This window comes from Danio rerio, chromosome 16 (genome assembly GCF_052040795.2).
Source record: "Danio rerio strain M-AB ecotype USA chromosome 16, GRCz13ab, whole genome shotgun sequence".
Classification (NCBI taxonomy): Eukaryota; Metazoa; Chordata; class Actinopteri; order Cypriniformes; family Danionidae; genus Danio; species Danio rerio.
Genome location: NC_141036.1, coordinates 51,369,773 through 51,397,353, shown reverse-complemented (window position 1 = coordinate 51,397,353; position 27,581 = coordinate 51,369,773). Strand labels below are relative to the sequence as shown.

General features: G+C 36.7%; 1 protein-coding gene across 44 annotated transcripts in view; it reads right to left on the bottom strand.

The window, feature by feature from the left end:
• syngap1b (synaptic Ras GTPase activating protein 1b) overlaps positions 1-27,581 on the bottom strand; it is a 251,493-nt gene that overhangs the window by 81,157 nt on the left and 142,755 nt on the right. For 24 of the 44 annotated variants that reach the window (NM_001326467.1, XM_087284890.1, XM_087284893.1 and 21 more), the window contains 2 exon segments: positions 7,017-7,138; positions 20,299-20,675. In NM_001326467.1, the coding sequence (NP_001313396.1) occupies positions 7,017-7,138; positions 20,299-20,675 (499 nt within the window). 44 annotated transcript variants of the gene reach the window in all.

Genomic DNA, 27,581 nt, shown 5'->3' with positions numbered 1-27,581 from the left:
ACAACTAGACTCATGCACTGTAAAAACTATCTGTAAATTGACAGTTTCTTTAAATTCACATTCGTTAATTTTCCTTCGGCTTAGTTCTTTATTTATTGTTGGTTGCCACAGCGAAATGAACCACCAACTATTCTGGCAAATCTTTTTACACAGCGGATGCTCTTCCAGCTGCAAGCCAGTACTGGGAAACACCCATACACTGAAAAAAAATGATTCAAAGATGATTCATTGAATTTACAAAGTTAAATAGTTGTAAACAATTCATTTGGGCTGAATGTAAACAAACTAATGAAGTTGAACATTACTAAACTTAATTTGTTTGCTTAAATTCAACCCATATAAATTGTTTGTAACATTTTTGCAGACATCATTTTTTTTTTAGTGTACACTCTCACATTTACACACAACCCATATACACTACGGCCAATTAAATTTATTCAATTCACCTATAGTGCATATCTTTGGACCAGGAGGAAACACACGTGCACACAGGGAGAACATGCAAACTCCACACAGAAATGCCAACTGACCCAACCGGGACTCGAACCAGCGACCTTCTTGCTGCGAGGCCACAGTGTTAACCACTGAGCCACCTTGCTGCCAGATTTCCATATATATTATTCACTTTTATACGCTTTTGTTGACATTGACTGGTTTGAAGTAATATATTGGGTCTGGTTTGGTGCTGTAAATGATGGTACAAAAACATGGTCATAAGCTACCAGTACATTTTCTGTTATTTTTACAAACTTGTCAATAATACATCAATAAAAATCTATAAAAATGTCAATATAAATTACGTTGTTGATTTGAATTGATTTGAAACTGAATCTGTCAGTTTAAAACTAGATTAAAGACATAAAAGCTTTTGAAATCCAAATCCTGTAAAGGATTGTTAGTCTCCATTATTTAGGGCAAACGGAGCTGGGAACACTTGCCAAAATACATTATAATTTGAACGGCATCTGTGCTTATATTAGTCTGTTTTTATTATTCCCAAGGTTTCCATAATCCTGGACCAGGCCGTATCCTGAGCAGCTGCTGTAGCGGTCGTGGAGGAGTGGAGAGCATTAGACTAATTCCTGAAAGACCCGAGTAACAGACGAGTCTTCGCATTGATCTTGATAGACCAGCCTTTACACCCGCCGGTGACCTGCTCATACCTGCAGCTTCTCCACAACATCATAAAAAACTCAATGTTACGAAACACCAATATGGTGCGGCTAAATATCAACTTCAGTATATAAATGGCCCTGGGAATGAGTGAGTGAGTAAATAAGTAAGTAAGTTTTATTTGTCTTATTTTATTTGTATTTTTTATATTATTATTATTTTTTAATTCCCTCATTTGTAAGGGGATTAAATTGTTGGCAAAGGGGTTGTTCTGTAAAAAACTATATCGAAAAATCGAAACGCACCAAAATATATTATCCCTGAAAAGAGTTTATGATGGCAGTACTCTTTATTTATTTATTTATTGTGTTATTGTTCTTATTTTATTGTTAATTTTTATATTAGCATTTTTATTTCCTCATATGTAAGGGCTTAAATTGTTGGGGAAGAAGTTGTTCTATAAAAAAAAAAAAAAAAATATATATATATATATATATATATATATATATATATATATATATATATATATATATAGATATATAGATATATATAGATATATATATATATACCAATATTATATACTCTCACCAATATTATTTAAAGTAACTACAATGTAACTCAATGTAACTTGATGTACAAATTTATCTCCTCAAAAAAGTTTGTAATGGCAGTCTCTCTTTGGGATGGAACCACAAGGCGACGTTCATTCACAGAACGCAAGTTTCTGGAGGGCACATAGATCTGCAGAAGTGAGAGCAGATAAGAAGGAGCGCAGCCAGAAGTCCCTTTGTAAGCAAACATCAGAGCTTTGAATTTAATGCGAGCAGCAACTGGCAGCCAGTGCAAACGGATGAGTAGCGGAGTGATATGTGCTCTTTTAGGTTCATTAAAGACCACTCGTGCTGCTGCGTTCTGAAGCAGCTCAATAGGTTTGATAGAGTTAGCTGGAAGCCCGGCTAGTAGAGAGTTGCAATAGTCCAGTCTGGAGAGAACAAGAGCTTGAACAAGGAGTTGAGCTGCATGTTCAGATAGAAAGGGTCGGACCTTTTATTTAGAGGTTAATTAACCTACCACCAATGTAATATGAGGTAACTACAATGTAACTCAAATGTAACTTGATGTAAAAATGTATACCCTGAAAAGAGTTTATGATGGGAGTATTCTTTATTTATTTATTTTGTGTTATTTTTCTTATTTTATTTGTAATTTTTATATTATTATTATTTTATTTCCTCATCTGTAAAGAGTTAAAATGATGTTTGGTAAGTTTTGTTTTAATAAGCCAACATTTACTGCTCAAAAAATAAAGGGAACACTTTATTCAGCAGACTATATTATATATTACCTATATTCACTGAGAAATAGATACAGAAATATTTATTTTCAAAATGGGGTGTACTCAGTAACATTTGTTGAGCACTTCACCTCCTAAAATGGAGCACAGCAAAAGAAAGGAAGGGTAAAAGACTGAAAATTCGCCACCTCACGCTGTCATTCCAGCTGTTAGACTCCATTCCTACACCATATGACAATCAAAGCGGCTGAATCAAACCATTACATGAAAGTGGAATCGCCTGTTAGAATTCCTCCAAACAGCAGCACAGCCTTTCGTTTCAAAGCTACAACACAGTGAAAAACTTCCCCTTTGAACAAAAAAGAGTCACAGAGGCTCTTCCCTGTCCAAACTGAACGAGAGCTTCAAAAAGCACAAGCTGGCGGATTCTTGAAGACCACAGGCTGACAGTGAGCTCGGAGCATGAATAAATGAATGAATAAACCATGACAAGAGCACCGCTGCACCTGTCTGATGCTCCAAGGCGCTAATAAGAAACTAAAGCACATTTCAGACTCAGAGATATTAAATTGGAAAGCAATTCGGTATTTAAATGGAGCAGTTTGACCAAAAAATTTGATTTGCTTACATTATTTTATTGCACTTAATTTTATTCCAGATCAATAGTACCCATACGGAAAGTGAATACTGGACATATACTGCCATATAGATCCAAGACTTGGATCAAACACCAAAGACTTCAAGGACAGCACATACACGAATAGACTTCATTGAACATGCAAACATAGATGTCACCTTTATATAGCTGCAGGTTAACTATGCTTATATATAATAACTTTAACTGTTAAAATATATTATTTACTAGTTAATTAGTTAAAGTTATCAGTAACTAATAAAGTTATGATAACTATTAACCCTAACTCTTCTGAATTTAAATTTAATGCAATAATGTCCAATAATTATTGTGAGAAAAGCTACAAAATAAACTTTAATGGAATTGAATATTTTAAATGTGATAATGTCATTAATACAACAGTTTTGTCTGGTTCTCAAATCTGATTGGCTGATAGTCATGAGATATTACAGTAATATTAGCACTCATACAAACCTTGTGTATTACACCCCATTCACACGGGGCGTCAGCGTCGACGCTTCCTATTTACTTTGAATGGGTGACGCAAGGCATTGCTTGAACGTTTCATAGGCGTTGCTTTCTGCAGAAGTTTAGACTAGCTCAACTTTTCAAGTGCCGACGAAAGCGTCAGCCAATCAGATCGCTGTATGCAATTACACCAGCTAGAAAGTGGCCTTTTGCTGACTGAATTTCATTGGCTGACGCTGCTATGACGATCACGTCAGCCACAACTTCAGACACGCCTTCAGTCAAGCGTTGACGCTAAAGCCCCATGTGAATGGGTCGTTACTCTATCCACACGACTAGCAAGTAGAGGCAGGGCCGGAGTGGGACTGCTTTTCAGCCCTGGAATTTCAAGCCACAGACCGGCCCACCTCAGTTCACGACTGACTATATTAAAATAAGGACATTTCCATTTCAGTTTCTAATTACAATATCACGTCTTTTTTAAGAAAACAGCTGCTTTAGAACTTCAAATGTTCAACAACTCTAACAGTATTATATGTCTTAACAATAAAAATGAGAAAAAAAAAAAAAAAACATACTCAGACGAGAATCAAACCCCGATCGGCAGCTTCGTAATCTATACGTAATCTATGCAGGCTACTTATATATAAACAGAGCAGAGCTACGGTAAAATAATGAATAAGAAGACTGGTCAAATAAATAAATTAATTTAAAAAGTGTGACTGCTGAGAGCAACAGATTCTGAAGCTAGGGACACCGGCCCTCGCGGCCAAAAAACGGACCGGCCCACCGGGAATTCTCCCGGTCCTCCCGATTAGCCAATCCGGGCCTGAGTAGAGGACTATAGTTTGAGAAATATTGCAGCTGTTGGGACAACATAATGTAATTTTGAGGCTTTTTAGTTGACAATGTAGTTGTTAATATTGCAACTATGCAGTCTATTTATAAGCAAATTGCCTATTTAAAATATTTATAATTTCTGAGATTCAGAACATTGGCAACCATTAGCCTGCCTTACTGAGCAGAGCAAAGATGGTTGACGATCCACCACTAGATGGTGACAGAGACCGCATACTAAGTCCTTAGGGTAGAAAACCAGCAATTTTTTAATGTACGCTTCAAACTACAGCAGAACAAATTATAACAGAACAGGTAAGTGACATTCTAGGTCAACTTCTCTATTTTGTGTGTTGTAAAACTGTATTTATATCATAGTAATCTGAAAGTGTTTGCTCTGCTCTGGCTTTTTCGGGGCTAACTATTGCGATACCCTGATTGTAACAGAGAAATCCTGTAAAATCGTTGTAGATTGATGGCATTTCATGCCGTTTAGCCTATTAATCTTAAAATGTGAACAAAATAACCTGTTTTGTCATTACTTTAGTCATTATGCTAGAGAATCATTCAAGCACTAGCTCTAAAGTCATGTTTGTAAAGTAGCAATGGTTTCTGATGTTCTGACGGTCAGCTGCAGATGTCAATAGCTGCGTCCCAAATGGCACTCTATACACTATGCACTATGTACTTATGCACTTACACACTCAACCGCATAGTATATGTATGTAGTGTTGTCCCAAATGGAACACTAATGGTTATTTTACTAAGCAGAATTTCAAACTGTTTCCCTGATGATGTTTGACGGTTGCCATATTAGTGAAATAAATGACCAAACTACCACCTAATACCTGCCATGAATATAACCGCATTCACCATCGGGAGGCAGTAAAATCACTCTTATAGGGGAATTTCGCTTTCACAATACAAAATAAATAAAGTAATCCAACATATGCGCCCGATAGCTCCAACCCCTTCCGCAACACTACATAAGTGTCCATCATTCCACACTTTATTTTACCGGTTGAATGAGTGCATTATCCGGGTAATTAAAGTGCACTTATTCTTTTTAGAGTTTTCAGTATGAACGCACTACCTACACTATTTACACTACAAAATGGCGTAGAATAGTGCACAACTATGCGATTTGGGATGCACCTATAGACTGGCGGAAGAAAGTAGTTCCTCGTACAAAAGGGTTTTTAATAATATCCATGTTTGATTTTCTTTTTTATATTCATGTTCATACCGTCAAACTGTTGTATAAACCCAGTATCACACTCGTTGCAGTACGATATGCCTGTATATCGGCACTGGCGGGATGCTAAGGCACTCGGCCTGCGCCCTCTAGCCAGTGCACGCCTCCCACTAGTGCCGATATACAGCCATATACCACTGATATGAGTGTGATATCACTTACAAGTTACCAACTATATTAAAGGCTATATACTTTTTCAATACATTCAATTTCTGAGTATTTGAAAAAAGATATGTATAACATAAAACATTTCTAATTCAAATCTGTTTCAAATATGGTGATTTGATAATCAGTATTATACAGAATTTATTTGTGGCAACCATGCAATATATACAGCCAAGCACAAAATGATTTATATGCCAGGGGTAAAATAATAATAAAATGGTGTTATAATTTCAGACATCTGAGGTTTAACACTATACCAGTGTTTGGTTTCAATCACTCCTAAAAACATACCTATTTAGCTTTAATTTTTAATGTTATTTTAATAGTCCTTTCTACTGCTTAATTTTTTTTATTTATTCAGTCGTTTCTCTTGATTTATTTGTATGTCTTTTATAACCTGTCTCTTTATTCTACCTTGTCTTATGTACAGCATTTAGTAAGTCTGGTGGCTGTTTTTAAATGTGCTTTATAAACAAATGGACTTGAACTTGAACCAATGTTGTACCAATTCTCACTATTAACTACTGGCTTATTGCCTGCTTATTATCAAGTTATTGGCTGTCTCTTAGTCCTTCTGAAGTATGATCTTATTCTACATCTCTAATCCTACCTAAACCCAACAACCACTTTAACAACTATTTAACAAACTATTAAACAACTAATAAGCAGCAAATTCTTTACTGAGCTAAAAGTCTTAGTTAATGGTTTGTTAACAGCAAGAACTGTAGTGTGAGCCATTCTCTTAATGTTTCAACTGTTTTAAAATGTATATTAATAGCTAAAAAAACAAAAACAAATTTCAGTCACACTAAAATTGTACATTTCTGGGAAATAAAATGCTTCCCATGACAAGATTTGTATGTATTTGAATTTTGGTAGAAATGTTTTGAGACGTTTAAAGAATAAAACTAATGCATTAGTCATGTAGGGGGCGGGACTCTTCAGATAATTCAGAGCATCTGATTGGTCAGAAGATCTGCTGAGAAGCTAAAGTGTCCAGTGATGTCATACAAATTGGTGGAAGTAAGAAACTTTTTGAAGACTGCTTATTTTCTTAAAGTATTGTATAGCTTTACGGTTTTATGATTTTGGAGCATATTATAGACAAACGTAAGAGCAACATATTAATACCTGTTTTTGATTTTGGGGGACTTTAAGACAGTCCAGACCGGCTCTGAAGTGAGCATCATGACACAGCAAGATGCTCATGATGCAAAATGTGTGTTTTAGGGGTACGGTTTGGGACTTACCGCTCCTGGTCGGCGCTGCGGAAGCGAGGGAGGATCATGTGGCGGAAGCTGCTGGTTCGGTCCAGCTTGGGCTGACTCTTGGCCCGTTTAATGGACCCCTTCAGTCTTCTACTGAGGAAACTCTGGGAAGAAAAAACACAGACTCTATTAATACGCACGACCACAGACGATGAACATGACCAATGGAGGATTTAGACTGCATAGTCAGATATTTAAAACTTAGGCCCAATCCCAATTCTACCCCTTAGCTCTCCCAATTCTCTTAGCTTGAAGGTGTAAGTCCCAAGACCTCGACACTCGAATCCCCTGTCAGAACAGTCTAGTGGCTGAGAATGAGCTTTTTACTGTGTCTGCTATAATATTAATGTTGTTTTCGTGTGTTTACATAGATGAATATGGCCACGGTGTAAACACACAGCGCACTTACGATCTTATCACATTATATCGTTATGACAACATGATATATGCCTTCAGTGATTTCCTGAAGATAAATACCAAAAAATAACGCGACTGGAATAACTACAGCAGTCGCCGTCGTTGATCTCATGAAGTAAGAGCCGCGATGACGTATGATGACATTTGCAGGTGCTGTAGTACTGTCCCATTTCTTAGGGGTACCTTTTAAAGCCCTTCCCCTTCACACTCTGTTTCAAGGGCCAAGGGGAAGGCAAAGGTGAAGGGGAAGAGGTACAAAAATAGAATTGAGATTGGGCCTTAATCAAGGGTAATACTTACTCTTTTTAACTGATTTCAAAGTGCATGTTTTATGTTTGCCTATATGAAGACTGTATAAATCATAAAACTGCATAAGACAGTGTAAAAACAGTGAAAATCACTAAATGAAATAAGTTAATTTAACTAATAATTAAAGTTAGTTTGACTTAATGAAAAAGAGTTATGGTAACTCATAAACTGATTTTATTAAGCAGAATTGAGTTATGAATAAATTATTTGTTTTTTGTGTTAATTTATCTCTAATGCTACAAGCAATATCAAACCATTTGAGTAGCTATATAGTTGTGTCACACAACCAGCGATCGCTTCCCAGAAGATCGCTGGTTTTCACACGAACTCTCTAAACTACATTTCCGCATTCCCCAGGACTACATTTTCATACATGCACTGCTCCCAGACACACACGCCTGCTCAGTCATCTATCCTGATTGCATCACCAGCTGGACCTTGTTCACAGACTGATTTCATCCCACTCATAAGCCACTCTCTCACGCTACCAGTTTGCCGAGTCTTGTTTTCCCAGTGTGACATTACGAAGCGTTTCTCCCTGTCTTGTTTATCCGTGTTTAGACCCTAGCTTTGCATTCCTTGTTATCCTGTTTAGCCGCCTGCCTTTTGACCTATTGCCTGTTATAGTGACGACGATTCTGGACTGCCTTTACATACCCGTTTGCACCTGATTTGACCATTGCTTGCCTGACATTGAATAAACTGCATATTGGATCTTACCTCCTGTTATCTCCTGTCACTCCACCCCAGTCGTGGTAACAAGTTGTTTAAACTTCATTTCGTTTGAATTCACTCTATTAAGTAAACTCATAACTGATAACTGAACTTAAAATGTTTAATACTCTGAATGTTTGATTATATAAACACAAATAATATATATATTATTATATATATTGTTTGAAGAAACCGATTGCGGCAAACCTTTTACGTTATCAAACCAAATGATTTGAGCACTTTACCTTTATATATATATATATATATATATATATATATATAAAGGTAAAGTGCTCAAATCATTTGGTTTGATAACGTAAAAGGTTTGCCGCAATCGGTTTCTTCAAACATTTTGAGTTAAATTACAGTGTACATGTGTAGGTAAAGTAACTATGTAAGGTTTTTTTTTTAAATAAAAGACACATTTTTTTGTTTGTTTTAGAAACAATAGATTAGAACAATTAGAAATTGTTTAGAATTAAACAATTAGAAACAATTCAAATTGAAAATTATTCTGGTGAGGCAGTGGCGCAGTAGGTAGTGCTGTCGCCTCAAAGCAAAAAGGTTGCTGGGTCGCTGGTTCGAACCTCAGCTCAGTTGGTGTTTCTGTGTGGAGTTTGCATGTTCTCCCTGCCTTTGCGTGGGTTTCCTCTGGGTTCTCCGGTTTCCCCCACAGTCCAAAGACATGCGGTATAGTTGAATTGGGTAGGCTACATTGTCCGTAGTGTATGAGTGTATGTGTGCGTGTGGATGTTTCCCAGAGATGGGTTGCGGCTGGAAGGGCATCCGCTGCGTAAAAACTTGCTGGATAAGTTGGTGGTTCATTCCGCTGTGGCGACCCCAGATTAATAAAGGGACTAAGCCGACAAGAAAATGAATGAATGAATGAAAGTTATTCTATGTATTATTAAAAAAAAAAATTCTATAAATTGCTATCTTATTAATTGTCAATAAATAAATAAATAAATAAATTAATTAATTAATTAATTAATTAATTAATTTCCGGCTTTATTAATCAGGGGTCGCCACAGCTGAATGAACTGCCAACTTATCCAGCATATGTTTATGCATATGCAGTGGATGCCCTTTCAGCCGCAACCCATTACTGGGAAACATCCATACACACTTATACACACTCATTCACACAAATACATACACTACGAACAATTTAGCTTGGACTGTGGGGGAAACCGGAGCACCCGGAGGAAACCCACGCCAACACAGGGAGAACATGCAAACTCCACACAGAATTGCCAACTGACCCAGCCGAAGCTCGAACCAGCTTGCTGTGAGGCGATTGTGCTACCCACTGTGCTAACTTGACCCCCCCCCCCCCCCCATTTCATTTAGTCTAATTTAATATAATGAATTAATATGAACATTGTAATGTTGTTATAATTTAATAATAAAATAATAATATACTAAATAATAATATAATAAATATAACATAAAATAAACTAATTTGATTAAATCAAACTAAAATCACATTATACCCAAAACAATACTACTGTAAACTATTTACTGAGCGGATTTTAAATGACATTTTACATTTAGTCTAACAACTTGTATTATATCATTATTAATAATGTACATGATAATAGCATTAATTGCATGAGCAGATGTGGTGTAACTGACTGAAATAATGTTCTCTTGCTGGTGGCAAGACATTCCAGCAATGTTGCACTATCCACATTCAACCAATAGTGGGAAGTGTTGCTTCATAAATATTTCCCAACGCCTACAGTAAGAACAGACTGGCAACAGCAGGCAAGAGGTTCACGCCATAGCAGATTAAAAAAAAAAAGTCAGATCTCTCCATGTGCGTAATCATTTCATAAGACATGCAATCTGAGATTCAACCTGAAAAGACACAACCCATCAACAGAGAAATGTTTAGACAGCGGACGAAGCTGTGAAAAATCAGTTGCTCGAGAATAATTAGTGTTAGCAAGGCAACATTCATTCGTTCATTCATTTTCCTTCAGCTTAGTCCCTTATTTATCAGGGGTCGTCACAGCGGAATGAACCGCCAACTATTGCAGCATATGTTTTACAGAGCGGATGCATTGCCGCAACTCAACACCCACACACTCTCACATTCACACACACACTCATACACTACAGCCAATTTAGTTTATTCACCTACTGCGCATGTCTTTGGGCTGTGGGGGAAACCGATGCACCCAGAGGAAACCCACGCCAACACGGGGAGAACATGCAAACTCCACACAGAAAAGCCAACTGGCCCAAACTTTCTTGCTGTGAAGTGAGTGCTAACTATTGAGCTATGGTTATTGGGGTTAGCATATTTACTTAAAAAAACTGCTCCACCGAATCAAACTCGCTCAATTATTATCAATTATTATTATTTGTACTACACTGTAAAATATTCATAAATTAACAATTTTCTGTATTTTGTGATTTATGTTGTTGTTATTTTTTATATTTATGCTTTTAATTCCACCACGGGACCCTGATGGTTTGTAAAAAGTGACTTTTATTGACATTTTTAATAGTTTGTTGTGATATATTGTCTGGTTTGCTGTTGTAAATTACCATACAAAAACCTGGTAATAAACTGCCAGCACTTTTTTCTGTTATTTTATTGACTTATTTCTCTATATATTATTTCTTATACATTATATTATATTTCAAACTACTAAAATTACAATAAAAATCACTTTGTTAACTTTAAGTCGAAATTTCATCATCAAAACTAGACAGAACAGAGATCAACATCCCATAATATAATTCACATTCATCCATCCATTCATTCGTTTGTTCATTCACTCATTCACTCATTCATTTTCTTTTCGGCTTGGTCCCTTTATTAATCAGGGGTCGTCACAGCGGAATGAACCACCAACTTATCCAGCATATGTTTTTACGTAGTGGATGCCCTTCCAGCTGCAACCCATCACTAGGAAACACTTATACACTATGGACAATTTAGCTTACCCAATTCACCTACACCAGGGGTGCTCAATCCTGTTCCTGGAGATCTACCTTCCTGTACAGTTTAGCTTCTACCCTGATCAAACCCACCTGAACCAATTAATTAGGACCTGAAATCCACTTGATAATTACAGACAGGTGTGTTTGATAAGGGTTGCAACTGAAATCTGCAAGAAGGTAAATCTCCAGGAACAGGATTGAGCACCCCTGACCTACAGTATACCGCAAGTGTTACGACTTGTGGAGGAAAGCGGAGCACCCGGAGGAAACCGCCGCGAACATGGGGAGAACATGCAAACTCCAGAAACTCCAACTGAACCAGCAGGCGACACAGTGGCTCAGTGTTTAGCACTGTAACCTAACAGCAAGAAGGTTGCTGGGTCGAGTCCTGGCTGGGTCCGTCGGCATTTCTGTGTGGAGTTTGCATGTTCTCCCTGTGTTGGCGTGGGTGTCTTCCGGGTGCTCCAGTTTCCTTTACAGTCCAAAGACATGCGCTATAGGTGATTTGAAGAAACTAAGTTGGCTGTTGTGTATGAGTGTGTCTGAGAGTGTTTAGGTGTTTTCCAGTACTGGGTTGCAGCTGAAAGGGCATCCGCTGTGTAAAATAAATACTGGATAAGTTGGCAGTTCCCCTGATAAACAAAGGGACTAAGCTGAAAGAAAATGAATGAATGAATGAATGAATGAATGAATGAATGAATGAATGAATGAATGAATTAATGCATGAGAGCGTCTTTATGCACTTTTTATAAACAGTCACAGAAGTCAGAAGTCAAAATTATTAGCCCTCCTGTGAAATGCTATCTCTTTTAAAAATATCCCCATTTATTGTAATTTTTTCAACGTATTTTTAAATATAATAATAGTAATTCTATATCTTACTTTTAATAACTATTGTTTTGTCTTTTCCATTATGACAGTACATAATATTTTACAAGAGACTAGTATTTAGCTTAAAGTTTAAATGCCTAACTAAATTAATTACGTTAAAAGTTTATTATTGTTTTGTGGAAAATTGAAAAAAAAAAAAAATTTTAAGGAGACTAATAATGTTGACCTCAAAAATTGTTTGCAATTTAAAAAAAAATATTTTATTTTATTTAAAATAAAGAAAACTTTCTCCTTAAAAATTAAAATAATATAGAAAATTCTGTCAAAATATCCTTGCTCTTTTACTATAACTGTTACTATTTAAAGTTAGGTAGGAGTAAATCCCCATAAGTGAGTGCTGGCTAAAAGGTTAAATATCACTTGAGATATACTGTATTTGAAAAAGAATTAAATTAAAAATCACAGCAGGGCTAATAATTTTGCCTTCAACTATATTCATTTTAAGCAAAATAGCAATATAATAATTTAATATATAATATAGCTATATAAGCTGCTTCGACACAATCTACATGGTAAAACGTACTATAGAAATAGAGATGAATTAAATAGTTTTTCTTACAACAATTGTATGAATAAACCATGTTTAAGCTTGTGCAATATTGATTTTAACATTTTTATATGTCGAGCAGACTAGTGACAATTTGAGCTTTTATTAGTTTTTTGAACCGATAAAGAACTGAGTTGAAACAAATAATAATTATTAGTTAAACATTGTAAAACTCAACATTATGAGTTTTTTTGAACTGAGAATGTAACATACTATGTTGTTTTAACTATTTGGGTCGATAGACGATGCCATCATCCATTGCCGATGGCCGATAGACATCATCCATTGCCGATCACATTACTGAGATGACATCGCAATCCTCAGCCCCGCCCCCATCGCAGCAGCGACCCACTCGCACAAAACACAGTAATACATCTTAGTTTAAAAATGGCATTCACATGACCACCCTCCCCAACTCCCCCCCAACACATACACACACACACACAAACTCTGTCATGCACTGCAGCGTCTGAGGTCAAGCAATCAGCCCAGAGAGCAGTGCACGTCTGACAGTTTATCACTAAACGCTGGATTGCGTCTCTCTATAGTTGATAAACGTGATATTTAATTAATCTTGTCTCTGTCTAATGACTCTTTGGTCTTTTGAATCTATCAGGTAACATGTCACAGCATCAGTACACTGCTTCAATCATTCACTTTAACGCTTGTACTTAGTCATTTTAGCGAAAACTTCAGATATTGTTGGTTGGTTCCTGTTCGTTGTGCACCATTTTTAACAACCAAGTTTGTTGACGCCATTATAACAACACAGATCACTCTGCCTATTCATGCCAGAGTCCTGCGGAAAAAGTGATATTTTATTACTTTATTTATTTATTATTTGTTTTTGGGTACAGCAAAGACCATAGGGGTCAGGTAGTTGAAACGGTAGACTACAAATAATAAATTTGTTATGAATGAATTAATTATTCATAAATATTTAATTCTCCACCACCTACGACGATGATGACATGGTCCATCACAATGTTTCACATTAGACATTGCTCATTCATTCATTCATTCATTTTCTTGTCGGCTTAGTCCCTTTATTAATCCGGGGTCGCCACTGCAGAATGAACCGCCAACTTATCCAGTAAGTTTTTACGCAGCGGATGCCCTTCCAGCCGCAACCCATCCCTGGGAAACATCCACACACACATTCACACACACACTCATACACTACAGACAATTTAGCCTACCCAAATCACCTGTACCGCATGTCTTTGGACTGTGGGGGAAACCGGAGCGCCCGGAGGAAACCCACGCAAAGGCAGGGAGAACATGCAAACTCCACACAGAAACGCCATCTGAGCCAAGGTTCGAACCAGCGACCTTCTTGCTGTGAGGCGACAGCACTACCTACTGCACCACTGCCTCGCTCCATTAGACATTGTACATTGCCTAATTGGCCGACATCGGCCAGCCCTAGTTTTAACTCAGAGAATTAAGTTGAAACAATACATTGCTCGTTACATGTATTGTGAAACTCAATATTTTACAAAGAAAATCTCTTTGTTGAGTTGAACTGACTCGCATACGTTTACCACACACTAAGTTTAACAAATGTGAATCATTTGAAGTGTACCTAAAACTTACAGCAACCAGAGTTTTGGCTAAAATATGGGTTTAATAGAGTTATTAGTAGAGTTTGGTAGAGAAACCATCAACATTACAATTGTAGAATAAATGTTTATATCTATGCACTTGTCCCATGCCATTTTAAATGAATGATGACTCGAATCATATGTTGAGATGAGCTGATGCTACTTTTCTAAGTAACAGGACAATTTATTCATTTATTTATCATAATGTTTTTTCTAGCAGGTGAGAAAAGAAATGAAAAACCTCATTAACTAACACTGAATGAGGGACCTGAGTCTCATTTAGAAACGGTGGAGGTCGACACTTTTAGAATAACCATACAGCGCAACAGTCAGAAACTAAAAAACTAATTATATTTCTGTTTTCATAACAGTATTTTAACAATAACTGATAAATCTTTGATGACAGACCTGTTGTGAGTTCTGAGGTTGCTAACTGATTGTATATGCTTTTGTTGAACTGTTGCAGTTTTAACCCTTGTGCGCCTTTAGGGATGTTTTCATCCACTTTGGGTTAAGTTTGAGTCTTAATTTGGTCACAACTTTCTCTTTGTTTCAGCAAATGGAATGACTTTTGGTCACTAATTGTATTTTGACACATATTTTGAGAAAATGCTTTGAAAATGTAGAAAAACTCAACAATACACTCTGGAAAAATTGATTTTTGTTATGAAAGTGGCTGTTTTTGCCCCACTGACCTCCATTGCAACCACATTTTATTAATTGCAAAGCCTTGACACCATAATCATGCTTTCTTCATTGTTGGTTTACCTGTTGGGAAGAGGTAAAATCTGTGATTTTGTTTTTTGTTTAAATGCATTACATCAAGCATGTCTAGCTGGAAAAGTCTCAATCCAAAGATTTAGTAAATGCATTTAGTGTGAAAGTATTTTCCCCATTTATTTCTGAGACTAAAGTTTTAAAATAGTCTTTGTTAAAGTGTTAAAAAGTGGAGAATGTCAAAAATTATTTGAAGCAAAAAAAAGAAAAAAAAGAAAAAAAAGAAAACTGTAATAAAAGACAACTGTACAACAAACAAACACACACACACACACACACACACACACACACACACACACACACACACACACACACACACACACACACACACACACACACACACACACACACACATGCACAAAAAACAAAAAATCAAATGAAACACTGCTCATTTGAAGTTGTTGGTTGTTTCTATAGAAACAGTACAGTTCAAGCCTATTGCAAAATATGCATGTCTTTAAAAATATGTCTGTAGAGAGCAGTAGGGAGACAATCTTAATTACATTATTTTTGGTGCTTCATAGGAGTAGGCGGCGCTAAAGGTCTATAGAACCTTTTCACAAGCAGCATTTAATGGTCATCATAATCTAAAAATCCTTAAACGTAGTATACTTATGTACATGTGCTTTTTCAGGCTTTTTGTTTGTAATAAATTTGCAACAATTAAAAAAAATCTTTTTTCACATTGTCATTGTGGGTTATTGTGTGTAGATTTTTGAGGAAATAAATGAATTTAATCCATATTTGAATAAGGCTGTAACATACAAAAATGTGAAAAAAGTGAATGGCTATGAACACTTTCCGGATGCACTGTCACTAATCACTTTTTTCAGAGCATATACAATCATTTAATAACTTTTGAGAACACAACAGGTCTGATTTTCAAGATATTTTATTTACTGTTAAAAGAAAAGTAATGGAATTGGTACATTTACAACTCGATTGTTACGTTCTACACTCCGTTGCAAATGAATGACTGCTGGTCTGATGTACCTCCCATGTCCCTTATCCACTGCGATGCTTTGTATTTTGAACATTGGTAAGCGTTTGCAGAAGTTTCGTTCTCTAACTTAACACTATGCATTTTTTTGTCAAAACTGACGTAAAAGATTTTACAAGGGTTAAAGGGATAGTTCACCCAAAAAAATGTAAATGATGGTAATAACACTCCCCTCGTGTTGTTGCAAACCGTAAGACCTTCGTTCATCCTTGGTACACAAATTAGTAAGCAGTATTTTAGATGAAATCTGAGATCTTCTACAAGCCATTTAAGTTTTTTTTTTTTTTTTTTTTTGCCACACAAAAGTGTTCTTAGAGATTACAGTTGAAAAAGTAATTTTCATGTCTTGGGTGAACTAACCCTTTAAGCAGTGATGTAGGGCCCTTTAAGACCCTACTTAAAGAGATGTAGACCCTTTAAGAAGGGCCCGTGTTGGCCCATGGTAACCTTTGATTTGGCCCACCATCCCTCTGAGAATAGAGGAAGAATGGTGGGGATGGTTTCTAGATTGTCAATTCAATATTAATGTAACCCTTTGTTTGTTTGTTAAAAGCTAAGTGAAATGAAATGTTTCAATTAAATGGTGTATATTAATCCAATTTTGTTTAATTGTACGTACTGTCACAAGACAATACAGAGGTTTTGGTAAGCAAATCAAGTCTGAGGCAGATAGTGCTTGACTAGAGTATTCATTTCACTCTGCTGTGGTATAAATGTGATTGTTTATGTTTTTGTTTTGTTTGTTTTTTTTGCAATATTTTATAATTGAAAAAGTTTTAGTGCATCAGCTTTGATATAAAGTAAAGTTTTCTATTTATTTTGAAATATTAGGAAAGAAATTAGGAAATTTCCCATGGCAAATTTAATGTAATTAAATTTACCTTTGGTCCACTGTTTATAATAATATTTAGTTTTTGGCCCTTCATGTGAAAAAGTTTGGGCACCCCTGCCTTTAAGTATGCTCTCAGCATTCATTTTACACCAGGACACTTAGTGAAAACTCATGTTCATCCTATTATTAAACAGACAATACGTCAACATTAGTTTACCGTGAAGAAACTGGGCACCGCATCTTCTGAACTCAGACATAATGACTCAATGGTTGGCTTGGAGAACAGATGAACATGTTTGCTTCCTGCGTGACTAACTGTTTGTCTAACACCTCAGAGCCGCTCAAATCCAATGCCGGAGAGAGCGTTCGGCTGTTAGATAACGATAGGCTTAGGCATGGGCCGGTTTAAGATTGGGATGGTATGATAACCTTGGATGAAAATATCACAGTTTCAGAGTATTTTGTTTAGTACTCTAAAATAAGTTCTCTTTAAATGTCTGAGTAAAAAAAAACTTTTTCCTGTAAACTTTTTTTTTACATTGAACATAATACTGCACTGCTCGTGTCCATAGTATGCTTGGATGTTGATTTATAAGTGATTTGTTTTTTCCAGATGTTTGCTGAATCGTGGGGTGACTAGTACAGAAGCTTTTCATGAGAATGGTCATTTGCTGCTGGAGATACTGTTGTTCCAAATAAATAAACTAGTTTTTGACATATCAAAAATTATAATAATTTTACATGTACAGTTGAAGTCAGAATTATTAGCACTCCTGAATTATTAGCATTCCTGAATTATTAGACCCCCCCCCCATATATTTCCACAATTTCTGTTTAATAGAAAAAATATTTTTTCAACACATTTCTAAACATAATCGTTTTAATAACTCATGTCTAATAACGAGACAACAGTACATAATATTTTACTAGATATTTTCAAGCCACTAGAATTATACTCATTGTATAAAATAAATTAGTTTGCTTTTATTCCGCCTGAAATAAAACACAAAAAGACTTTCTCTAGAAGAAAGAAATATTATAAGAATTATTGCAAAGATTATAAATAAAAAAGTATAAAGATTATTGCACACTGAATCCAAAATTTTGGTCTGTCATTTTCGCAGGTTAAAAAATAAATTCAACCTCAAATTGTGTGAATCGTATTGAGACACTGCCTACAGAATTTTCGTCTAAAATAAAATTCAGATCGGGTTTGTTTATTTATTTTTCGCATCCAAAAACGATTTGACAGGTTTTTCGACAGTTCAGAGCCACCGTACAAGCGAATGGCGAAATACAAAATGCCATCACTTGAACCATAGATAACTTTATGACAATAATACAAGACAGAATATGACAGACAGTTGAGAACTCATGATGGATTCTGTTACTGGCACACCTCTTCCCTGCTGCTGTTTGGGGTGTGTGTGTATGTATGTTTGTGTGTATGTATGTGTGTGTGTGTCCATACATTTGACACACAGATATAATCGCCTCATGGTCCGCTTCAGTCCGTTGCTCCGATACATCAACGCGGCCATCATCTATTATGATGTCTATAGGTATGCCAGTCTCTGTTCAGGATTTGTTTACGTACGTAAACGTCTATCATAAGCAATGTACCAAAATTTGTATTTGGGGGTAATCCAGCGCAGTTCTTTGATAAGGTGGAGAATTCTCCTTCCTCTCTATGTAGGCTAGTATTGGATGAACACAATACGTAGCCTATTCCTCTTCCTTTTTCTACTTTGGAGAAGAGAGAGGAGAACAAAGTATCACTGCTTGAACAGACTCCGAAATGTTTTGCGATTATTTTTCTTTTATAAATGGATTAACTAATATGCATCGGAATCAGTGTGCAAGGTTTGTTTACATTATAAATTGTTTGCATATGAATATGAAAGAAACACATGCAAAAATTCGGACTTCAGTGTGCAAAGACCTTTACTGTGTAAAACCCTCACCAGGGTGCTCAAGGGTTCATGGTAGTATGCTCAATTAATCCACATATGCTTTGTGAACTTGGAGAACCATGTCCCTTGTAGCATTCTGTGGAGGGTGCTCTGAGAATATGGGATCAGAGTTGCACTGTTAAGGGCTGTCCTGTATGATCAGAGCAGGTGTTTGGTTCGCATTACAGGCAACAAGTCCGACTTGTTTCCTGTGCATGATGGACTCCTGCAGGGCTCCCCTTTGTCACTAATTGTGTTCATAATTTTTATGGACAGAATTTCTATTCACAGCCTAGGGCCAGAGGGGGTCCGGTTCAGGGACCACAGGATTTAATCTCTATTATTCGCAGACAATGTGGTTCTTTTGGCTTCATTGAGCATGGACCTTCAGCATGCACTAGGCCGGTTTGATGCCAAGTGTGTCATGGCTGGGATGAAAATCAGCAACTCCAAATCCGAGGCCATGGTGCTCCACCGGGAAAAGGTGGTTTGCCATCTCCAGCCTGAAGGACATTCCTTATCCCAGGACGAGGAGTACAAGTATCTTTACTTTAAGGGGAAAATGGGACGAGAGATTGACAGGCGGATCGGTGCACTGGCAGTAGTAATGTACAACGAAGGAGCTGAGCCAAAAGGCAAAGCTCTTAATTTACCGGTCAATCTAAGTTCCTACTCTCGACTACGGTCATGAGCTTTGGGTCATGACAGTAAGAATGCAAGCAACCGAAATGGGTTTCTTTCGCAGGGTGGCAGGGCACACCCTTATAGATAAGGTGAGCTCTGTCACCCGAGAAGAGATCGGAGTAGAGCCGCTGCTCTTCCACATCGAGAGAAGTCAGCTGAGGTGGCTCGGGCATCAGTTTCGGATGCCTCCTGGATGACTACCTAGGGAGGTGTTCCAGGCATGTCCCATCGAGAGGAGGCCTCGGACACGCTGGAGGGACAATGTCTCTCAGCTGCCCAGGGAACGCCTCGGGATACCCCTGGAGGAAGTGTCTGGGGAGAGGTAAGTCTGGGGTTCTCTTCTGAGACTGCTGCCCCCATGACCCGGCCCCGGAAAAGCAGATAAAAATGAATGAATTACTGTGCAAAAAAACAAAAAACACTTGCTCTGTTAAATATTTAAAAAAGAAAAAAACAATCACAGAAGGGCGAATAATTTTTGACTTCAACTGTACCTTAGGAACAGTATAACAGAATTTTTTTTGTTTTCCAAACCACGGTAAACCTTGAAAGCGGTTATCGTCCCATGCCTAGATAACATACCTCAAGAGAGGGCAGTGCCGCCACACTGGATCCCGTCCCTGGATTAGAACCCACAACCTTCCACTCACCAGCAGCCCAGTGGGAGAGCGGGACAGAGGGTGGGAGAGTCAGAGAGACGCTCGGGGAGAGAGGGAGAGAACGAGGCAGCGGAGGAGTGCTGATTCGCTTTTGGGACTGTAAATGGGACGGGGACAGCGAGGGCGACAGGGGCGATGGAGCGAACGGCAGCGAGAGGGACAGGGATGGAGAGAGGGACCGGGGACGGAAAGGTGGGTTACTCACGGATTGTCGGAAGGGTTGTGGGGGGGCAGTGGGTGGGATCTCCATGCTTGGCTGCTTCCCGGTGGCGATGCTTTTCCGCCGGAGCCGAGCGGCGTCTGAAAGAAAAAACAAGAGACGTATTAGATTCCACATGAGTTTTGACCAAAATCTGTAGGTTTTATTTTACAGACGGGCTTTACCATACGTCAAATAGTAGAGAATGATGCTAGAATGGATGCCAATTTTGACAGCAGTGTTGTGTGTAATTAGCTACAGAGCTAATTACTGAAATTAAATTTGTTTTTCACTGAAAAAGTAAGAGATTAATTTTATTTGATTTATTTGCTATTTAAGTTACTTATATATTTGCTTAAATACTGTACATAAATTCAACAGTTCTGTATAAATTAATTAAGAAAAGCAGAGTAATTGTAAAACACTACATTTATCAAGCCTATTGCATATGCTTACGAAAATAAATATTGAAAAGTTTATGACATTATACGGTTTATGATATTATATATAATAAATACATTTTTCAACTAAATAAGGATGGATTGATCTGACAACAGTACATACTTAAATAAAAATGAAATGTTTTAGAAAATGAATGTCAATATATATATATATATATATATATATATATATATATATATATATATATATATATGAAATACAGTGTCATTGCTTTGAAACGATTTGAGTTTTGATGCATACAGTAAGTTGTTTAAAATTTAAGTTCTTTTTTAACAAAATGAAAAGGTCCTGTTTGCCTCAAACTGAAAGAATTAAGAGTTCAGTTGTATATCTATGGAACTTATGTGGATTTTTAGTACAGAGTCAAGTAATTAAATTACACTTGAGATACATTTCAGACAAAATATTTAGAAAAGTAATTTAAACAAGGGTGGCATGATGGCTCAGTGGTCAGCACTGCCACCTCACAGCAAGAAGGTCATTAGTTCGAGTCCCAGTTGGCATTTCTGTGTGGAGTTTGCACGTTACACCCATGTTGGTGTGGATTTCCTCCGGGTGCTCCAGTTTCTCCCACAGTCCAAAGACATGTGCTATATATATATATATATATATATATATATATATATATATATATATATATATATATATATATATATATATATATATATATATATATATATATATATAAACATACATAAGGCTTTCAGCTGTTTTTAAAGAAATAGTAGCATTTAGTTTCCATATAAACTTTCAGATATAAATTATTACCCATTATTAATCATGGGTAATAAATGTTAATAAAGTATTTATACAATCATAGCAGTAATCAAAGATGCTCATTGAAGACTAATGTAATGTAATGTAATGTGTATTTATATAGTGCATTTATTGTGTATGGCCATACACCCAAAGTGCTTCACAATCATGAGGGGGTCTCTCCACACCATCACCAGTGTGCAGCACCCACTTGGATGATGCGACGGCAGCCACAGGACAATAGCGCCAATGGGCTCACCACACAGCTATACGGGGAGTGGAGAGAGTGATAGAGCTAATTTGGTGGATGGGGACAATTGGGAGGCCATGATCGTAAGGGTTGATTGAGAAACTTTGGCCAGGACACCAAGGTTCCACCCCTACCCTTTACGAAAAGTGCCATGGGATTTTTAATGACCAGAGAGAGTCAGGACCTCGGTTTAACGTCTCTTCTGAAAGAAGGCGCCCACTGACAGTATACGCCCACCTTCACTTTTACGGGGCCATTAGGACTCACACAGACCACAGGTTGAACACCCCCTGCTGGCCTCACTAACACCACTTCCAACAGCAACCTAGTTTTCCCATGTGTTTTGTCATCCAGGTATTGACCAGGCTCAGCCCTGCTTAGCTACAGTAAGTAACCGGTCTTGGGCTGCAGGGTAATATGGCTGTGGTGACTAAAACCATCCTCACACATAAAACTCTACTTTGTTTCTTGAAAATAATGGACAAATGCCGGTTAAATTAACTAATTTACTTAATTAAATTAATTAAGTTTTGCATCTTAACCCATATAAAGTGGAGGAACTATGATATCCATTTGAAAAACTTGGAAGTGAGTTAGTATTTTAGCAGTTCCGGATCCCTCGCCCCAAAGTCAATGGTTTTTCTAATGGGAATTTGGTTAAATCCCTTAAATACAGTAAGGTTTCTGGCTAACACAAACTCAAGATGCTTTCCGTTTTATTCTACGACATAAAATACATCAGTTACATCACACTCTGATTTATTAAATCACTTACGCTTCTTTAAAAAGACGGTTGCTATCAAGTTGCTAAATGGGACTACAGGCAGTGTCGGAGGCATTATACGTCATTAAGCTGAACTGGTCTGGAGCGCAGCTCGCTTGCATTGAACATTTAGATTTGTCTGTTATTTAAGTATTTTCATGAATAGTATTTTCTAGTTTGTAGCATTTTTCAAATTGGGAATTAATATTGTGTGTAGATAATGCGTTAACTTTTAAAGACCGTCAAGTCAGATTAATTTGTTGATCATTTATTTTAATTAAACAATATTATGGGGATACGGCTTACCAATGCAGCATGTCTTTTCCTGCTCTCTAATGGAAACATTGTGAATATGTGTAAAAATACCTACCTATTAACAGTCATTTTAACGTGATCAATTGATTTTTCGTAGATTTTTTTCTTCATCTGAACACATTTAACTCTATCATAACTGCAATATGTACACTCCTTCATAAAATGTATGGCATATGTGACTGTATGGGCTGTTTTTCGCTATATTTTCCTGATAAAAAAATTGAATGCTGTTGGTTATCCTTGATAGAACTTGCAGGCGTATAGACTTGTCCCTCACGCCTCATTTCTGTCGTCTGCTACTAAGGTTAGCGGGCTGTGTGCACGCGAGCGATACACTTAATTAGTCTTATGATAATACTATGTAGGCACATTTATATATACATACAGTTTTAAAACTAAAAACCACAAACGTAAAGCAAAACAAATGTATTTCCCATGTAAAAAAAACTCCAAAAGGTACATAGGTCTATATACAGATGTGTTTTTGCGTTTACAATATATAGCGTGTTTTATAATATAATAAACTGAGAGAGTAAATCTTTGTCAGGGACCATATTTCAAAACATAAGCTCAAAAACTGGTCTAGAGCAGGGTGGTGCTGACGTCACAGGCGAGCGCCCTCGGCTTTAGTCCGTTAATAGCCTAATGTTAGCTTTTCAGTTCTTGCATTTGCATTTAAGATCCAAAAGTGCGTAAAGATGTATTTTCGTGTGAGGATTATCCGGCTGGACAAAACGTGTAAGTGTAATGAACTGTGTTTGAACACAGAGCTTGTTTGTCACGACTGTCAGTAACCACCTGAGGGCGCTGCAGTTCGACACGAACTCTGAGAGTGAACTACAGCGCCCAAGAACTACAAGTCCATACATACCACGCGCACACACCGGAAGTCACTTACACTTATTTGTATTCACAGCTGTCTTCTTGGACTTTATATTCAGCCATTTCTCCATTGTTTGTCAGTTTGTCGCTTGTCCTTGTTGGTATGTGTTCCTGTATCCAGTTTTGTATCTTGTCATAGTCGCTAAGTCTAGTTCTAGTTTAATCTGTTTGAGTTCCTTGTTTGTTTGTTTGTTTATTTGATACTTTGTTGCTTTGATTTTTGGTTCCTGTCACTGCACTAATTTCACATTTAAATCTGCACTTGGATCCTACACCCGTTTTTGTTCCTGTTTTATCCCACCAAACGTGACATTGTTATTTGCAATCTTCGAAAAGCTTAATGCAAAAATCCTATAGGGATTTTATCGAGTGAACTAGTTTTATGCTAGCACCTGATTAGCCTAGAAGGTGACGTCATAGTTCCTCCACTCTATAACACTTAGATCATAATCTAAAAACAACAGACTAATGCAATCACTGCATCTATCATGAATTGCATGACCTTTAAGCAACTTTTTCATTGAAAATATCCTTAAAGGACAAACAGTACAGTATACAAATTTGTCAGTTGTGCCAGATTGTTGTTTTTTTCAGCGAGAGATGAAGTTTGGCTCATCTTGTATTTGATGCTGCGACTGACACTGTGGCTCTGTCCCAAAACCAAGTGGACTGCCAATGTAGGCAACATTCCCAATGCAAATGCTGATCCAAAAGGTATGATACCTTCTTTTGGCTATGGTGGTGAAGGCAATCCCATAATGCATTTCAACAAGAACAAATCCATCTAAAATGGACAATTACGCAAAAGGAATATCAATACCCAAAAACATAGTCTGATCAATACTGACAATATCATTAAGTAATCTAACTTAAACACCACTTAAAAATGGCTACCTAATTATTTTTTTATGTCTAGATACAGTAAGCCTATACAGTTTTATAAAGTAATTCATTCATTCATCTTCCTTCTGCTTAGTCCCTTTATTAATCAAGGGTCGCCCTAGTGTAATGAACCGCCAACTTATCCAGCACGTTTTACACCTTTCAAGCTGAAATCCTGTACTGGGAAACATCCAAACACACTCATTCACACTCATACACTGCAGGCAATTTAGTTCCTTCAATTCCCCTAAAGCATGTCTTTGAGCTGTGAGGAAAACTAAAGCACCCGGAGGAAACACACGCCAACACGGGAAAAGCATCCAACCTCCACACAGAAATGCCAACTGACCCAGCCGGGACTCGAACCAGCAACCTTCTTGCTGTGAGGCGACAGTGCTAACCACTGAGCCACCGTGTCGCCCTAATAGATAACATAAACAGTAAAAATGGCTGTGATTTTAATGGTAAAAACTGTGAATATGCTAGTTAAATTCTTGGTTAACAATAAGTTTCCTTAATATATACGGCAAATAACCGCAAATCGAATTTCCCATTATTCCCTGCATGACCAAAATGACTTTATTCATTCATTTTTCTTTGGGTTAGTCTCTGATTTATCAGAGGTCACCACAGTGGAATGAACCGCTAACTATTCCAGCATATGTCTTACGCAGCGGCTACCCTTCCAGCCAAAACCCAGCACTGGGAAACACCCATACACTCTCACATTCATACAGACACACATACACTCCTGCCAATTTAGTTCATTCAGTTCAACTATATAGCGCATGTTTTTGGACTGTAGGGGAAACCGGAGCACCCGGAGGAAACCCACGTGAACATGGTGAGAACATGCAAACTCCACACAGAAATGCCAACTGGACTAGCTGGAACTCGAACCAGCAACCTTCTTGCTGTGAGTCGACAGTGCTAACCACTGAGCCACACTGACATCACTATGGTTCAGTTTAGTGTTTATTCTCATCAGTGATGTATATTAGAGTTTTATATTATATCTAAAGTTGATAAAAAATGTTTATTGCATTACTTTAGTTCCATGTGTGATACCATGATGATGTTTATGACACTAAGCGCCTGCTTTTGGTTTTGTTTTTGTCTGTATAACAAATGTACATTGTGTAGATGTACTTCAAAACATGTGTATATTAACACACATAAATTAACATAAATACATTTTTACAGTAAATTCAGAAATTCACTTGAAGGTTTCTGCAACCGCAGTTGCGTTTTTTTTACTCCTTACTTACAGATTTTTTTTTTTTACAGTGCACTGTAAAATATCCATGAATTAGCAATTTTCCATATTTTGTGATTCATGTTTTTATTTTTCCCCATTTATTTATGCATTTGAGTTGCATTATGGGACATTGGTCTTTCTTCCAACAACTTTTAAACTCGAAAAATTAGAAAAAAAAGTGAGTTTTATTAACATTTTCTAATATATTGTTGGTGTTGTATATTACAATGCAGAAACCTTGTAATAAAGTGCCATTATATTTTCTGTTAATTTACACACTTACAGTTAAAGTCAGAATTATTAGCCCCCTTTCGATTTTTTTTCTTCTTTTTTAAATATTTTCCAAATGATGTTGAACAGAGCAAGGACACTTTCACAGTATGTCTGATAATATTTTTTCTTCTGGAGAAAGTCTGATTTGTTTTATTTCAGCTAGAATAAAAGCAGTTTTGAATTTTTAATTATCAATTTTAGGGACAAAATTATTAGACCCTTAGAGCTATATTTTTTCTCGATAATCCACAGAACAAACCACTATTATACAATAACTTGTCTAATTCCCCTAACCTGCCTAGTTAACTTTATTAACCTAGTTAAGCCTTTAAATGTCACTTTAAGCTGTATAGAAGTGTCTTGAAAAAGATCTAGTCAAATATTATTTACAGTCATCATGGCAAAGATAAAATAAATCAGTTATGGGTTATTAAAATAGATAGTAGATGGGTTATTAAAATTATTATGTTTAGAAATGTGTTGAAACAATCTGCTCTCCGTTATACAGAAATTGGGGGAAAAATAAACAAGCGGTCTAATATTTTAGGGAGGCTAATAATTATGACTTCAGCTGTATATTTGAATATATCCCTTCTTGTATATGACATTTTTTGTAAATGACATATTTCAAACTGCTAAAATGAATTGAATTTTTTAACATCAAAAGTCGACAGAGCAGTGATCAACCTCCCATAATGCAATTCACAACCGTAAATAAATGGAAAACACTTGTGAGGCACAAAATACAGAAACTGTTAATGAACAGATATTTTAAATGTATAACATAATGTAATGTCCAGGGTTCATAAACATTTCTACTACTAAACCTCCACGACTTTTCCGTGATTTTCCCAAGACTTTCAAGTAAATTTTCATGACCTAATGTTTCATGCAATGTCTCCATATAAAAGGTAAAAGTAATACAATGCATGTTATTGCAGCATATCGTAAAACACGAAACAATCTATTTAGTTTCAATGTGCATTTATATCTATGTAAAATTGATTTAGATAATGCTTAAACCGCACTAATAATGTGAGAGTATGTGATTGGCTAAAGACAGAAAAGAAGTAAATAACCTATATTCAAGTATACAGAGATCTGTTTTCCATGACTTTTCCAAAACTTTGTGGGGTTTTCTGTTTTTCTAAAACTTTTCCACGCCT